At 41.9% G+C, this 17,108-nt stretch overlaps 3 protein-coding genes across 4 annotated transcripts in view; 1 reads left to right on the top strand and 2 right to left on the bottom strand.

Moving 5' to 3' along the window:
- LOC149972110 (uncharacterized) overlaps positions 1 to 17,108 on the bottom strand; it is a 395,887-nt gene that overhangs the window by 76,703 nt on the left and 302,076 nt on the right. The gene's annotated exons all lie outside the window — the stretch shown is intronic.
- zgc:123321 (Protein YIPF5-like) lies at positions 5,710 to 8,150 on the bottom strand. The gene is made up of 6 exons (XM_021585066.3): positions 8,046 to 8,150; positions 7,392 to 7,515; positions 7,011 to 7,147; positions 6,692 to 6,837; positions 6,360 to 6,541; positions 5,710 to 6,222 (listed from the first exon to the last, which is right to left on the bottom strand). Exons 2-6 carry the CDS (start codon positions 7,511 to 7,513, stop codon positions 6,060 to 6,062), a joined length of 750 nt encoding a protein of 249 aa, XP_021440741.3. The 5' UTR covers positions 7,514 to 7,515; positions 8,046 to 8,150; the 3' UTR covers positions 5,710 to 6,059.
- lamtor3 (late endosomal/lysosomal adaptor, MAPK and MTOR activator 3) lies at positions 8,413 to 12,262 on the top strand. Of its 2 annotated transcripts, XM_021582988.3 has the most exons (7): positions 8,413 to 9,031; positions 9,317 to 9,354; positions 9,479 to 9,513; positions 10,079 to 10,137; positions 10,251 to 10,384; positions 11,763 to 11,826; positions 11,924 to 12,262. In XM_021582988.3, the coding sequence occupies exons 2-7, from the start codon at positions 9,346 to 9,348 to the stop codon at positions 11,995 to 11,997; spliced, it is 375 nt and encodes a 124-aa protein (XP_021438663.1). In that variant the 5' UTR covers positions 8,413 to 9,031; positions 9,317 to 9,345; the 3' UTR covers positions 11,998 to 12,262.

The following is a 17,108-nucleotide window of genomic DNA, read 5'->3' as shown; positions in this document are numbered from 1 at the left end:
TCCTGTTATCAACCAATTGCCTGATCTCCTGGAGGATGTTACTAGCCTTTTCTCTGCCTTTACTGTTGCCCTTTTGGACCCCCTGTGTATGACCTTCTGCCTGCCCCTGGACCCAGCTACCTGCCTCCTCCTGTGGTCCTTTACCAATAAACACCTGCTGCACCCTGCGCTTGAAACCAGCTCTCTGTCTCCCATCATGTTCATTACAAAGGGGCTTTATTGGCATGGAAAACATATGTTTACATTGCCAGAACAAGTGAAATAGTTAATAAACAAAAAATGAACAGTAAACATTACACAAGTTCAAAATAAAAAATCAATTTAAAATGTGTTTGTCAAATGTTGTGACTTAGATGAAGATCCGATCAAATTTTATGGCCAATTTATGCAAAAATCCAGGAAATTCCAAAGGGTTCACATGCTTTTTTTTGCCACTAAATTGACTACGTCCATCCTAGCTCACTCATTGTCTTAATCGAAATGACAGATTGTCTCTTATCCGCTTGTCGTCCACTTATGCCATAGTTTGAACATCTCAGATATAAGTCGAAACCAAATTTGTTAGTCAGCCATATGTTCTTTTAAAGGCAGTAAATGAGGCTGAATCAACTGTTTCACTGCCAGACAAGGCTTCTCTGATAGCCAGGCATAGCTGTGGAAAGGTGTTGGGACTGCTGTTGGGATTTTGCTGTTGGGACAGCTTTATGTAGACCCTAACAGTTTGTGGGCACCGTTTGTCACCATTATATTGCAATTCATGTATTGTTTAGTGTTGTGTTGTGTAGTGGCTTTGCTGGCATATATACCACTTTCTTTTTTTTGCCCCACCAAGATTTACATGCTAAAATCGCTAAACCACTGCTTCTTGTTGTAACGATGTGCATATAGTTAAGGTTTAAAAAAAATGAAAATAAGTCAACATAAATATGGGTTGTATTTACAATGGTGTTTGTTCTTCACTGGTTGCCCTTTTCTTGTGGCAACAGGTCATAAATCTTGCTGCTGTGATTGCATACTGTGGTATTTCACCCAACAGATATTGGAGTTGATCAAAATTGATTTTTTGGTGGGTCTGTGTAATCTAAGGGAAATATGTGTCTCTAATATGGTCATACACTTGGCAGGAAGTTAGGAAGTGCAGCTCAGTCGCCTGTCTTCTCTTGAGAGCCAGGTCTGCCTACGGAGACCTTTCTCAATAGCAAGGCTATGCTCACTGCACATAGTCACAGCTTTCCTTCATTTTGGGTCAGTCACAGTGGTCAGGTATTCTGCCACTGTGTACTCTCTATTTAGGGCCAAATAGCATTCTAGTTTGCTCTGTTTTTTTTTGTTAAGTCTTTCCAATGTGTCAAGTAATTCTATTTTAGTTTTCTCATGATTTGGTTGGGTCAAATTGTGTTGCTGTCCTGGGGCTCTGTGGGGTCTGTTTGTGTTTGTGAACAGAGCCCCAGGATCAGCTTGCTTAAGGGACTCTTCTCCAGGTTTATCTCTCTGAGGGCTTTGTTATGGAAGTTTTGGGAATCGCTTCCTTTAAGATGGTTGTAGAATTTAACGTCTCTTTTTTGGAATTTCATTAATTTCATTAATTCTGCTCTGCATGCATTATTTGGTGTTTTGCGTTGTACATGGAGGATATTTTAGCAGAATTCTGCATGCAGAGTCTCAATTTGGTGAAGTCCTGGTTGGTGAGTGGGCCCCAGACCTCACAACCATAAAGGGCAATGGGTTATATAACTGATTCCAGTATTTTTAGCCAGATCCTAATTGGTATGTCAAATTTTATGTTCCTTTTGATGGCATAGAAGGGCCCTCTTGCCTTGTCTCTCAGAACATTCACAGCTTTGTGGAAGTTACCTGTGGAGCTAATGTTTAGGCAGAGGTATGTATAGTTTTTTTGTGTGCTTTAGGGCAATGGTGTCTAGACGGAATTTGTATTTGTGGTCCTGGCAACTGGAACACAATTATTTTTGTTTTACTGAGATTTACTGTCAGGGCCCAGGTCTGACAGAATCTGTGCAGAAGATCTAGGTGCTGTAGGCCCTCCTTGGTCAGGGACAGAAGTGCCAGATCATCAGCAAACAGTAGACTTCAGATTCTAGTAGGGTGAGGCTGGTTGCTACAGACTGTTTTTTAAATTTTACCTTTATTTAATAACTAGGCAAATCAGTTAAGAACAAATTCTTATTTACAATGACGGCCTACTGGGGAACATTGGTTTAACTGCCTTGTTCAGGGGCAGAACGACAGATTTTTACCTTGTCAGCTCGGGAATTTGATCCAGCAACCTTTCAGTTACTGGCTCAACGCTCCAACCACTAGGCTACCTGCCGCCCGTGTTCTAGTGCCCTCGCCAATTTGAGGGTGGGGCTTAAGCTGCATTCCTGTCTCACCCCAAGGCCCTGTTGAAAGAAATGTGTGTTTTTTGCCCATTTTAACCACACGCATGTTGTTTGTTATATCTATTTTATAATTTCGTAAGTTTTTCATCCAACACCAATTTCCATCAATTTGTTTAGCAGACCCTCATGCCAAATTGAGTCAAAATATATTTTGAAATCAACAAAGCATGAGAAGACTGCCTTTGTTTTGGTTTGTTTGTCAATTAGGGTGTGCAGGGTGAATATTAGGGTGCGTGGTCTGTCGTACGGTAATTTGGTAAAAAGCCAATTTGACATTTGCTCAGTACATTGTTTTCACTGAGGAAATGTATGAGTCTGCTGTTAATGATAATGCAGAGGATTTTCCCAAGGTTGCTGTTGACGCATATCCACGGTAGTTATTGGGGTCAAATTTGTCTCCACTTTTGTGGATTGGAGTGATCAGTCCTTGGTTCCAATATTGGGGAAGATGCCAGAGCTAAGGATAGTGTTAAAGAGTTTAGGTATAGCCAATTGGAATTTGTGGTCTGTATATTTTATTATTTCATTTAGGATACCATCAACACCACAGGCCTTTTTGGGTTGGAGGGTTTTTTTTTTGTCCTGTAGTTCATTCAATGTAATTGGAGAATCCAGTGGGTTCTGGTAGTCTTTACTAGTTTATTCTAAAATATGTTTTTTCTGTTTGTTCTTCTCAAAAAGATTGGAGAAGTGGTTTATCCATACATCTCCATTTTGGATAGATTACTCTTTGTGTTGTTTGTTTAGCATGTTCCAATTTTCCCAGAAGTGGTTAGATTCTATGGATTCTTTATTTACATTGAGCTGATTTCTGACGTGCTGTTCCTTCTTATTCCATAGGTTATTTCTGTATTGTTTTAGTGATTCACCATACTGAAGGTGTAAACTCAGATTTTCTGGGTCTCTATGTTATTGGTTGGATAGGTTTCTCAATTTCTTTCTTAGGTTTTTGCATTCTTCATCAAACCATTTTTCATTGTTTTTCATTTTCTTAGGTTGTCTTCTTGACATGTTTAGATTTGATAGGGAAGCTGAAAGGTGGAATAAACTGTTTAGGCCTTCATTTTTACCCCCAATTTCGTGGTATCCAATTGTTGTAGTAGCTACTATCTTGTCTCATCGCTACAACTCCCGTACGGGCTCGGGAGAGACGAAGGTTGAAAGTCATGCGTCCTCCGATACACAACCCAACCAGCCGCACTGCTTCTTAACACAGCGCGCATCCAACCCGGAAGCCAGCCCTCCCTAACCCGGACGACGCTAGGCCAATTGTGCGTCGCCCCACGGACCTTCCGGTCGCGGCCGGTTACGACAGAGCCTGGGCGCGAACCCAGGGACTCTGATGGCACAGCTGGCGCTGCAGTACTGCGCCACCCGGGAGGCCAGTACTGCGCCACCCGGGAGGCCAGTACTGCGCCACCCGGGAGGCCAGTACTGCGCCACCCGGGAGGCCAGGCCTTCACTATTACAGTGCAATGTTTTGTCCAGGAAGTTGTCTAAAAGGGTTTGAATTTGCTGTTGCCTAATTGATTTTTTGAAGGTTTCTACCCTACTTTCCTTCCATCTGTAGCATTTCTTAATATTGTGCAGTTCCTTTGGCTTTGATGCCTCATGATTGAGTATTGCTCTGTTCAGGTAGACTGTGATTTTGCTGTGATCTGGTCGGGGTGTTAGTGGGCTGACATGGAACGCTCTGAGAGAGTCTGGGTTGAGGTCAGTAATCTACAGCCAAGGGACTTTATTTACCTTTATTTATTTATTTATTTATTTTATTTGAGCTGTAGGAGTACCTACCATAGGAGTCTCCTCAAAGCCTACCATTGACAATATACTAACCCAGCTTGCGAAGGAGCTGCAGGAGTTGTGACCCATTTTTGTTGGTTGTTTTGTCATAGTTTTGTCTAGGGGGGCATATTTGGAAGGGTATACTGTCTCCTCCAGGTAGGTGTTTGTCCCCCTGTGTGCTGAGAGTGTCAGGTTCTTGTCCAGTTCTGGCATTTAGGTAGCCACAGATTAGTACATGTCCCTGGGCCTGGAAATTGTTGATCTCTCCCTCTAGGATGGAGAAGCTGTCATCGTTAATGTATGGGGATTCTATTGGGGGGATATACACTACCGTTACATTTTTTGGGGTCACTTTTGTCCATTAAAATAACACAAATACAGTGTAGACATTGTTCATGTTGTAAATGACTATTGTAGCTGGAAACTGCATATATTTTTATGGAATATCTACATAGGCACACAGAGGCCCATTATCAGCAACCATCACTCCTATGTTCCAATGGCATGTTCTTAGCTAATCCAAGTTCTGCATTTATGTTAGCACAGCTGAAAACTGTTGTCTGATTAAAGAAGCAATAAAACTGGCCTTCTTTAGACTAGTTGAGTATATGGAGCATCAGCATTTGTTAAAATCGCCTGTCCTCGTTTGCAACACTCACTACTGATTTCCAAACTGTGTCTGGAAGCAACTTCAGCACAAGAACTGTTCATTGGAACTTTGTGAAATGGGTTTCCATGGCTGAGCAGCTGCAAACAAGCCTAAGATCACCATGCGGAATGCCAACTGTCGGCTGGACCGGTGTAAAGCAAGCCGCCATTGAACTCTGGAGCAGTTCTCTGGAGTGATGAATCACGCTTCACCATCTGGCAGTCCGATGGACACATCTGGGTTTGGCGGATGCCAGGAGAACGCTACCTGCCCAAATGGCTGTGCCAACTGTAAAGTTTGTTGAAGGAGGAATAATGGTCTGGGGCTGTTTTTCATGGTTCAGGCTAGGCCCCTTAGTTCCAGTGAAGGGAAATCTTAACGCTACAGCATACAATGACATTCTTGATGATTCTGTGCTTTCAACTTTGTGGTAACAGTTTGGGGAAGGCCCTTTCCTGTTTCAGCATGGCAATGTCCCTGTGCACAAAGCGAGGTCCATATGGAAATGGTTTTCTCGAGATCAGTGTGGAAAAACTTGACTGGCCTGCACAAAACCCTGACCTCAACCTCATCGAACGCCTTTGGGATGAATTGGAACGCTGACTGCGAGCCAGGCCTAATCGCCCGATGTCAGTGCCCAACCACACAACAAAGTCCCAGCAGAAATGTTCCATCTAGTGGAAAGCCTTCCCAGAAGAGTGGAGGCTGTTATAGCAGCAAATGGGCGATCGACTACCGACTCCATATTAATGCCCATGATTTTGAAATTAGATGTTCAGCTAGCAGGTAGGTGTTCACATACATTGAGTAAAACATACACTACATAACCAAAAGTATGTTGTTTTTAAAAAAACACTGGATTACTGTAAAAAACACTTTTTTAGATAAGCTATTCAACTTTATTTAGTTTTTAAACATGGTCTTTGTTGGTTCCATAATTCAAATGTATGTCAGTGTTGCCTTTTGACACAATGTAATGTTTCAAATTACATTTATTGGCACATTCCAATGCACAAATGTCAACCAATCACACACCCAGATTACATTTTTCACAATGTAAAGTAACCCCCATGAAAAAACCAAGTCCCCATTTCAAAAAAGAAAGGAATACAACTCTATATAACTCAATGTTATTTTCACACCCATATACAGCACTGATACCCATATGGGATACGTAGTGCCTCAGAAATGGGATCTCTGTTGACAGTCAGCGACAGTAGTGGCCTTTAGAACACTGTTAGCAAGGCAAAGACTCCATAAAGCAGGGCACAGGGGTACGCTACCAACAGCTGCTGGCCCTCCATAGCCAGGGTGGAGATGAAGATCTTGGAAGCTGAGAAACTGCACCAGACAATCACCAGCAAGGCCAGGACAGTTCCAATGATCCCTCTGGACGGAAATCAAAAGTCAGATTTAAAAAAAGGACATGACAGAAAATAAATCAAGATGAGCCAAACTTAGTTGTTTTACACAATATTATTTAGGCAACCTTTTTATTTTTTTCTGGACTGGATAGGCCTACTCACTGTAGGGAAAAGATGACTGCGAATGCAGATAGTGCCACCATGGGTAGAAGGCAGTAGCCCAGAACGCTGGCTACACAGCCATAGGACACAGTCAGGGAACTCAGCATGGTCAACAGGGTGTACATCGCCATGCAGCCGATGGCACTGATCCCATAGACATAGCCAAAGTGGGATTTGCCTGCCTACATAAAATAGTAAATGCTTTCAGTACAGTACCTGCACATTTACATAGCTACAAATGCTTTTTATTTGAATAGTGTCTCATGATGACTTGGGCTGTGAAAACGTGCAGCACACACACACGGACATGAGCTTCTCCGGAGGTTCCTCACCATAAGTAAAGTGGCACCCAGAGCGATACAGAACAGAATAGGGCCCGTCAGGTCGGTCTCATTCATGATGCTGCCATCTGCTGGCATCATAGGGTTCAGCACTGTCAGCGTCTTCTGCCATATGTGTTCAAAATTAATGCCAAGCTCTGCACAAATACAAAACAGAGGAATAAAAAGTGTATATGAAGACTCATATACACTTTCACATTGAAATATGTTACTTATTTAATTTGAGTTCTGTTAAAGATTTCATCTGGAGATAAAACAATGTGTTGAATAGACCAGCAGTTTAGAGCAGTACTAGTGACTCAGGTCTTACCCTCCAGCAACGGAGGCTCCTCTTCAAATGACCCGTCTGTTCCAGCTGTGTATAGATATGTCCCAGCAGGCTTTGAAGGCTGGAAGGCCTGGCCCGCAGAGGGGGTGAACACACCAGGCATGGACACATCTATGCCACTAAGAAACAAAACTGGCTTACTGGATAAATGTATCTACTTTCCTTTCAAAAAAGTAGGGGAAGATGTGAGGGATGTGCCCCCATTGTACATCTCCCTTTCTATCATGACATAATGTAATTGACCTTCAGAGAACAAAATGATATATTATGAGTTAGACTTACTGACACATTCAAATCTTCCCAATCCCAGTTCAAAAGTTGAATGAAGAGTTTAGGAATGCAGAGTTTACCCCATATACTTACTCATCCTCATACTCTGGGTTATGGTCATAGCCATCGCCATAGTCGTAGGCCACCTGTCCCTGGTCATCGATGTAATACCCTGACTGGTAGAAGTCCTGTTCAAATTGCTGAAAGTCCCCCATTGCTATAGAGTAGGCAGAAATGATTAAGATAAAGATCATGACTGTAACAATAGAATGAAGTGAGGGGCTAGCCTTTTGAGGAGTGGTGCTCATTTTGAGTTTCACATATCACAAAACTAGTTGTCAACCAAATCACCATTATATAAACTACAAATGATAATACAAATAGCTATTGCGCTTTATCCTTTGGTCAACAGCATACTCACACTACAGCAGAAAAAGCAAGCCAGATATCCTTAAGATTTCCCTCAAACTGCTAAGGCAAGATCGTATTTTGTAACTGTGATTGCTTATCTCAATAGAATGAGGTCTCATCAGCACATACTTGATTGGATCTGGAGGCCTGAACTAGCCCATTGAAAGTCTGTTTACAGTCACAGCACCAGTGGCCTAGTAGCAATACTAAATAGACATGCATAAGAAACATCCAACAGAAATATGCATGCCTGTGAAATCAACCAGAGTCTATTCACTTCATTAAAGTACAATCACACCCCACACAGAGCCTTATCGCTAAATTCAGATTTCAAACCTTGAGGTAAATTCTCAGCAAGACCTCTTATTGTGTCTTCAGGGGAGAGTTTGGGAAGAAAAGTTGACGCCTATGTGGGGATGTACTATAAATAGTTTACTATATTTAAACTGGGGGAATGACAAACCCTGAGAAGCAGACTAAGTAGCCCACTTTCTATTTAATTTATTTCTTAATTACTCTCTTTTTTCTTTTTCATTCAGCTAGGTTTGGTAATAGGTATAATGCACATTACATCCATTCGCAGAAATGCAATGGTTTTGGATACTCGGTGCTACAGAACAGAATTAACAATTTCCACAGTTGACAGAACTCTTATTTTGAAACATTTTCGAACAGAGTAACCCGAATGTTGCTGGCTCAACATGGGTCAAGTCAAAGATGATCTATTATATTGACAAGATACTTAAGTGACCGCTCTAACAATGGCAATACATGTCCTCAAAGATGGAGGAGTCAATGCTATCCGGAATCCTTGGGACGTCCCTACCCCATTGAAGTTTACATTTAAAATAGTTAAGGTCAGGGTTATGGTTAAGGTTTGAGTAGGGGTTAAGGTTAGGTTTAGAGTAGGGACGTCCCAAGGGTCGCAGATGGCACAGACTTGACCAAGATGGAAGGCAGGCGGCGAGATCAGGTGGGACCATTCTAACCAATTAGAGGGCAGATACCCGTGTTAACTACATGCACAACTAAGTTTTTTAAATTTTTATCAAATATGCCGGAATTAAATTTGCATCCACTTGTATTGGTAAGAGCCTAAATATTACGAAACGTATATTCGATCAAATAAGCCTTACGTAATTCGGCACTCTCTCATAGACCATACAAAAAGAGCTTATCGCACACAGTAAGAATTTGGGCTGAGTAAATCCTCTCGCTTCGCCTCTTCCTAGCTGAACAAGTCAGTCATGTGATTTCCTTGTGCTCAAGCGGAGTCAGAAAAGCATCGAAGATTTTGTTTCAAGTAAAAAAAATACAATAAGGTAACTAATACAGTGCATTTTAAAAGTATTCGATAAATATTGTCATACCTTGTAGCTAGTGAAAATTACATTTGGTAAGTAGATGCATATTGAAAACAACCAAGTTCAGTTAGCTAACATTACGTAACCTTCCTAAACCCAGTAACGTTATCAGCTGGTTATAGCGTACTGTAGCTAGCTAACGTTAGCTGTCAACAAGTCAGGGGAAGCTTGGGAGAGCACAAAAATACCTGATATTCTTTAGCTTTACAGACACCCTTGCCATAATTCAGTTCTCTATTTTAGTAATTGACGGTATAAAAGAAATTTCCACCATGGCTGATGTAAGTATCAATTCTTTGAGCACAATCACTAATTAGCTATATCCATCTAGCCAGATGAAACTATAGCTAGCTACACTCGTGTAGCAAATGGCTTTGGTCTAACACATTGACACATTTGTTGCAGGACTTGAAGAGATACTTGTACAAACAGCTACCAAGGTATGTTGGTTGTATGATTATGGTGTGTTCACTGTGATGCTTCTGTTGCTGAAACCTAATGAGTTAATTTGACTTAACGAATTGTCACGTGTAGCAGAGTAAACTCCACAGTGAAGGATGTTTCTCAACTCCACCAACCCAGTGGAGCAGACTAGGCTTTGTGCAATTCAGCTCCAACTACATTGATTTGCCCAAGGCCAATACTTAAATAATGAAATGTTTACCTTGTATTTTTGTTTGTCCTCTGTTGCCTCTTTCTTTGAAATCCATATTTTTCAAGAAATGTTGATCAAATACAGCCACCGACTTTGCAAATGCACATGTGCCAACAAGGAAACAGTTGGTGGTTGTATTTTTTAAGTATGGAGGACAAACATAGGTACAAGGTAAGTGTTTCATAATTTACATTTTAAGTATTGTGCTTGGGTGACTCAATGTAGTCTGAGCTTAATTCTATAAAGCCTAGTCTCTGCTCCACTCCGTTGGAGTTCAGAAATGTCCCTCACCATGGACTGGGGTTAAGTTGGCTATGTCAAATGCTGCTCTTTTTCTCCTTATCCACCAGTGTTGAGGGTCTTCATGCAATTGTAGTGACAGACAGGGATGGTGTCCCAGTTATCAAAGGTAGGTCTTCCTCACAACTGTGTTCTGTTCTAAAAACTAGGTCATTTAGTTGACCTCTTCTCATCCATGTTCCAATGTGTTGTGCTCAATGTACCTGATATTTTATCCTTCAGTGGCAAATGATAACGCACCAGAATATGCGCTACGGCCAGGCTTCCTCTCCACCTTTGCATTGGCCACTGACCAGGGCAGTAAGCTAGGGCTCTCCAAAAACAAGAGCATCATCTGCTACTATAACACATACCAGGTAAGTTAATTCTAGAACTAACAATTGACATTGTTGCCTGGGGCGACTTGGTGATTAGTTGAGTCAGGTGTTAGTGCTGGGCTAGAATGTGTGCATTCCCTGGGGCTCCCTGGGAATGGCTTGAGAAACACTGACCTACAGTGCATTCGGAAAGTATTCAGACCCCTTGACTTATTCCACATTTTATGTTACAGCCTTACTCTAATGGATTAAATTGTGTTTTCCCCTCAATCTACACACATCTAATGACAAAGCAAAAACAGGTTGACATTTTTGTAAATGTATTAAAAATAATAGCGGATATCACATTTACATAAGCATTCAGACCCTTTACTCAGTACTTTGTTGAAGCACCTTTGGCAGCGTTTACATCCTCACGTCTTCTTGGGTATGATGCTGCAAGCTTGGCACACCTGTATTTGGTGTTTTTTTCCCCCCATTCTTCTCTGCAGATTCTCAAGCTCTGTCAGGTTGGATGGCGAGCATCCCATCAAGGATCTCTGTACTTCGCTCCATTCATCTTTCCCTCGATCCTGACTCGTCTCCCAGTCCCTGCCACTGAAAAACATCCCCACAGCTTGATGCTGCCACCACCATGCTTCACCGTAGGGATGGTGCCAGATTTCCTCCAGATGTGACGCTCTGCATTTAGTCCAAAGAGTTCATCAGACCAGAGAATCTTGTTTCTCATGGTCTGAGTCCTTTAGGTGCCTTTTGGCAAACTCCAAGCGGACTGTCGTATGCTTTTTACTGAGGGGCTTCTGTCTGGCCACTCTACTATAAAGGCCTGATTGGTAGAGTGCTGCAGAGATCGTTGTCCTTCTGGAAGGTTCTCCCATCTCCACAGAGGAGCTCTGGCAGTGACCATCAGGTTCTTTGCCACCCCTCTGTCAAGGCCCTTCTGGCCAAACTGAGCGATTGGGGGAGGTCTAGGAAGAGTCTGGATGGCTCAACTACTTCCACTTAAATTATGGGGGCTACTGTTCTTGGGGACCTTCGATGCTTGGTTTTTGCTCTGACATGTACTGTCAACTGTGGGACCTTCTATAGCCAGGTGTGCCTTTCCCAAATCATGTCCAATCAATTGAATTTACCACAGGTGGGCTCCAATCAAGTTGTATAAACAGCTTAAGGATGATCAATGGAAACAGGATACACCTGAGCTCAATTTTGAATCTCAAAGGGTCTGAATACTTATGTAAATAAGGTATTTCTGTTTTTTAAAATATTTAATACATTTCTAAACCGGTTTTCACTGTCATTATGGGGTATATTTAATCAATTTTAGAATAAGGCTGTAGTGTAACAAAATGTGGAAAGTTGGAATATTTTCCAAATGTGAGGTTGTGCCTTGTTTGATTGCCTCTCCTTTTGCCAGATTGTGCAGTTTAACCGGCTGCCGTTGGTGATCAGTTTCATCGCAAGCAGCACTGCTAACACAGGTAAGATAAAGATCTCCCCTTATCTCCTCTGCATGAATGAGGTTTAAAAGTATAGAATTCTGAAGGGTTATTCAAGCTTAACTGATGTTGTTTATAGGTTTGATCATCAATCTGGAGAAGGAGCTCGTACCGCTAATTGAAGAGCTACGGCAGGTAGTGGAGGTTGCTTAGGAGTGTTACCTTGACGACAAAAGGACTGTTCTATGACAGAATCAGAAGTTTCCTTTTTCATGATCACTCATGTACATGCACCCTCACACAAGGTTGGCTCTGTTGCAGAGAGACTGATACATGTTTGATAGTGTCTTGATGCTGTATTCTTTGTCCTTCATGTTCTAATACTTTAATGTTACCCCTTCCTTGCTTGTGTTTTTTGTAATTAATCTGACTCATGTAGACATTTTCTTAAAATAAATATTAACAGAAGTCACCCTCATACTGTGTTATCTTGCGTAAAATTAAGATCAAGTGAATGTCAACCGGTGAAAGCTATCGGTCAATTTAGAAAAAGGAATTCCTGGAGGAACTGAAGTATCACAAAATAAATATATCTACAACAGGCCAGGGCAAAGGCCGGGCCCTATGCGGACCGCGACTTGATTCAATACGGAATCATGCGCAGGTCAAAGAATTTGCAATAGTAAAGTTTTGAAAAATTAAAAGCCCAATGAATACTCTCCATTGTAAGGATTTAACTCCCACTGCTTGTGGGATATTTATTTTGAAGGCAATTATAACAACAGGCAGTGGCTGACGCGTCAGTTACAAGTGGTAGCAAGCTAGAAATTGCGCAAAAAGACATTTTCAATGAAAGGTAAAGTAGACAATGAAGGGGTTTCCAGCAAGTGTGGACATCGAAATATTGATTTGAGGTATCCGGGGAAGCTGTGTGCAAAGTGTGCGTCGCTGTCTCGAAGGACTACAACTTACCTGACACTTCCAGACAAAGCATGCAGAGAAATATAGGAATGTTTTCTGAGCGGAGTGCAAGTGCATCGAAGGAGTTGCTTTCTCAGTTGCAAAAGCAGTAAGGACTTTTCACAAAATTGCAGTCAGCAAACGACGGAATTGTCCAACAAAATAGCGAATGGCTTGCTTTGTTTAGCTGAGGGCGAATTCTTTAAATAATGTTTAATTGACTCTGCAGCAATACTTTGCCTCGACAAGAAAGAGCTGTTTGAAAATGTTTACCCGTCAAGACGAACAGTGACACAGCGTGTTGAGGACATCGCAGAGAATATGGAACAACTGACAGACGAGGTAAATTATTTCTCCTTGTCCCTGGATGAGAGCAGTGATGCACATGACGCGGCGCAGATGTTGATATTCTTACGAGGCATAAACCCAGACTTTGACAGTACGGAGGAGCTTGTGTTAGTGTTTAAATACTGGAGAGTTGAGACCAAATCACGGACGCTGGACAGAGTGGATTTCAGTTGTAACAAAAGACAGTTTTAATGAGTCAGATATCTTGTCCCGCAGTTTTATGTGCACGGACCTAGTTCACATAACTCGGCAAGGAGTCAGGTGAAAAAGAGGCCTTATACAACGGTTACATTCATTTTTATACATAGAATAAAGTAGGTGGAGTCTTGTCGTTTCGGTCTTCTTGACTGGTCGGAGGGTTGGAGGCGGGCCTTGCTCTAGCCAGAGCAGAAGCCCCATTGGTGCACAGCAGAGCCTTATCCTGAGCATCCGACCAATAGAGGGGGTCAGTCTTGTGGCATGTGTTCTTACGACGGAATGTCTTTGTTTATATGAGCTATGTGTATGAATACTTATATAACACTTGCTTCAGTGCAGTCAATGAAGAGCACAACCACAGGGAAATATTTATTGGAGGAGGTTAATAAGTGTGGCAAAGCTGGGACGGAGTTTTGAAAAGGTATCCAGTGTGGCCATTGTGTGCCCAAACTTGACAGAAAAAAACGTTGGTCTTTTGAAAAGGATACAAGATCATGTAGCTGAGCAGAACCCAGATCAGAACATTATTTTCCTGAATTGCATTATTCATCAGGAGGTGCTCTAAATGTGTACCGAAAATGAGTCATGTTGTGGATGGTCACTGAATGGGTAAACTTCATAAGAGCAAAATGTTTAAACTACAGGCAGTTTGTCTCACTGTTGGAAGAGACAGTCGGGTCATGCAGATCTCCCCTACCACACAAACTTCAGATGGCTGAGCTCGGGGAAGCTGCTTAAGAGTGTGGGACCTGAAGTCGGAGATTGCTGAGATTTTGCAAATGGAAAATATGTGGATTTCCCTCAACTGCAAGATGATAAAAAATGGTTGTCTGATTTTTGCCTTCACTGTGGACATCATTGCCCTCTTGAATGAACTGAATTCCAAACTGCAAGGAAAGCCTTTTTTTCACATCAGATGTACAGCCTTGTCAAAGCCACCAAGGGAAAATTACACCTCCCGACCACCAAGTAGAAGCCAACAATCTCACCCATCTTCCGACACTAGTCTGTTCCCTATCAGATGACCAATGGGAGAAGTATACATCGCTGCTGCGTGCTTTGAACGGTGAGTTTTCTCGTCATTTTGAGGATTTCAAAGTGTTGGAAAATGACATGCTGTTGGTTTCCTCTCCTTTCACCTTCAATGTGGATAACGCTCTCACTGACCTACAACTTGAGCTTATCGATCTTCAGTCTGATGCAGTGATTGGAGAACTATTCAAAAGAATGTCACTGACGAGGTTCTATGAATCTCTCGATGAACAAAACTTTCCAAAGATTGGGAGACATGCTCAGATGTTTGTACTGTTTGGGTCAACCTGTGTGTGTGAACATTTTCTGTTGTGAAATATAACACGTCAAGGCACAGATCATCTCTTACTGACTCTCACCTCTCAGCAATCCTGCGCATAGCGACGTCAAACTATACCTGACCACTGCTCTAGTGAATGCACATCAGAGCCCTCACACTGATTGAGTAGTTTAAATGTAATGTTGAGCTCTCATTTTTGTGCATACCTGCATACCTTTTGTGCAAGAGTTCTGTCCGTGGTGCTGAATGCACAGTGTACTTTTCCCTCCGTGTAGTTCATAGCATTTTTAATCATGAAAATACCTACCAAAAGGAGAACATGTATGTGGTTTATTTCTGTGCATATTAAAGTAAAATATGTAGCATATCTGCATGTGATTTATAGTAGATATCTGTAACATGATTCGGGCCTGCGTTGGAAAAAATATATTCTAATGTGTCCCTCCATGGAAAATAATTGCCCAGGCCTGATTTACAACATTGTCATTGTGCATGTTCTGGAAATTGCATGGTAAAAATGGATATTGTTTAGATGTTCAGAGCCCACTTGTATTTTGTCTTAGGTTACCAGCCAGTCATCTAATCTATGTGGAGCAGAGAGGATCTCTGTGGCTAACAGGAGTGACAAGCTACCAGTCTTGAGGTTAAGAACTTTTAGTTCATTGTGGAAATATGCCTATTTTGGTTGTTCACATATGTCACAACTACTTCTCTTCTCTCATCCGCTTCATGTTGTCATCTTCCTTTTATCAATGACTGAAAACAATAAACATTCATTTGTTAGGCTATTTTGCTCTGATTCTACCCCCATTAGTTAAGCATTTGGACTAAGAGGTAGCCAGTTCAAGCTTTGTTTCTGTTGAATAGATTCTAATGGTGGAATATGGGCTCACCAATTTCCATCTTGTTATCATGATCCATTCGTCCACCTCCACACCACTCTTGGTACACAAAATAAAATATATCAAATGTCCTCTTGGGAAACACCACACAGACAGAATGATGATTATTGCACATTTTAAAATCATTAAACTTAAATAATACAACAGCTACAAAAAGAGACCCAGCAAGAAGAGAAAGTAGCTGCCATCTTTCCATACAAAAAGAAGCTTAATTTGTGTGCAAATTTGTTTATCCCATTTAGTGAGGATTTCTCCTTTGCCTAGATAATCCATCCACCTGACGGGTGGCATATCAAGAAGCTGATTAAACAGTATGATCATTACACAGGTGTACCTTGTGCTGGGGACAACAAAAATGTGACAATGCCACAGATGTCTCAAGTTTTAAGGGAGTGTGCAGTTGGCATACTGACTGCAGGAATGTCCACCAGAGCTGTTGCCAGAGAATTGAACATTCATTTCTCTACCATTTTCGATAATTTGCCTGTACGTCCAACTGGCCTCAACCGCAGAACTTATGTAACCACACCAGCCCAGAACCTCCACATCTGGCTTCTTCACCTGCGGGATTGTCTGAGACCAGCCACCCGGACAGCTGATTAAACTGTGGGTTTGCACAACTGAAGTATTTCAACAAAAACTGTCAAACTGTCTCATGGAAGCTCATCTCCATGCTCGTCGTCCTCACCAGGGTCTTGACCTGACTGCAATTCGGCATTATTACCGACTTCAGTGGGTAAATGCTCACCTTTGATGGCAACTGGAAAGCTGGAGAAGTGTGATCTTCATGGATTAATCCTGGTTTCAACTGTAGCGGGCAGATGGCAGACAGCGTGAATGGCGTCGTGGGTGAGCGGTTTGCTGATGTCAACATTGTGAACAGTGTCCCATGGAGGCAGTGGGGGTATGGGCAGGCATAAGCTACGGACAATGAACACAATTGCATTTTATCGATGGCAATTTGAATGCACAGAGATACTGTGGCGAGATCCTGAGGCCCATTGTCGTGCCATTCATCCGCTGCCATCACATGTTTCATCATGATAATGCACAGCCCCATCTCGCAAGGATCTGTACACAATTCTTGGAAGCTGAAAATGTTAAATTTCTTCCATTCTTCCATTGAGCATGTTTGGGATGCTCTGGATTGACGTATGACATTGTGTTCCAGTTCCCGCAACTTCTCACAACCATTGAAGAGGAGTGGAACAACATTCCACAGGCCACAATTAACAGCCTGATCAACTCTATGCGAAGGAGATGTATCGCGCTAGATACTGACTGGTTTTCTGATCCACACCCCTATCTTTTTTTTTAAAGATATGTGACCAACAGATGCATATCTGTGTTCCCAGTCATGTGAAATCCATAGATTAGGGCCTAATTAATTAATTTCAATTGACTGATTTTCTTATATGAACTGTAAGTCTTTGAATGCATGTTGTGTTTATACAAACACAACATGTAAAGTGTTGGTCCCATGTTTCTTGAGCTGAAATAAAGGATCCTAGAAATGTTCCATACGCACAAAAAGCTTATTTCTCTACATTTTTGGCACAAATTTGTTTACATCCGTGTTAGTGAGCATTTCTCCTTTGCCAAGA

Source organism: Oncorhynchus mykiss, chromosome 25 (genome assembly GCF_057628025.1).
Source record: "Oncorhynchus mykiss isolate SJ-2025 chromosome 25, ASM5762802v1, whole genome shotgun sequence".
NCBI classification, from domain to species: Eukaryota; Metazoa; Chordata; class Actinopteri; order Salmoniformes; family Salmonidae; genus Oncorhynchus; species Oncorhynchus mykiss.
This window is presented reverse-complemented; position numbering and strand designations above follow the sequence as displayed.

Coding starts and splice junctions, on each gene's coding strand:
- zgc:123321 (XM_021585066.3), bottom strand. CDS start 7,513: ATGGGGGACTTTCAGCAATTTGAACAGGACTTCTACCAGTCAGGGTAT. Junction 7,148..7,391: donor AACCCAGAGTATGAGGATGA/GTAAGTATATGG, acceptor TTTGTTTCTTAG/TGGCATAGATGTGTCCATGC. Junction 6,838..7,010: donor GGAGCCTCCGTTGCTGGAGG/GTAAGACCTGAG, acceptor GTATTTGTGCAG/AGCTTGGCATTAATTTTGAA.
- lamtor3 (XM_021582988.3), top strand. Junction 10,385..11,762: donor GCTACTATAACACATACCAG/GTAAGTTAATTC, acceptor TCCTTTTGCCAG/ATTGTGCAGTTTAACCGGCT. Junction 11,827..11,923: donor AAGCAGCACTGCTAACACAG/GTAAGATAAAGA, acceptor TGTTGTTTATAG/GTTTGATCATCAATCTGGAG.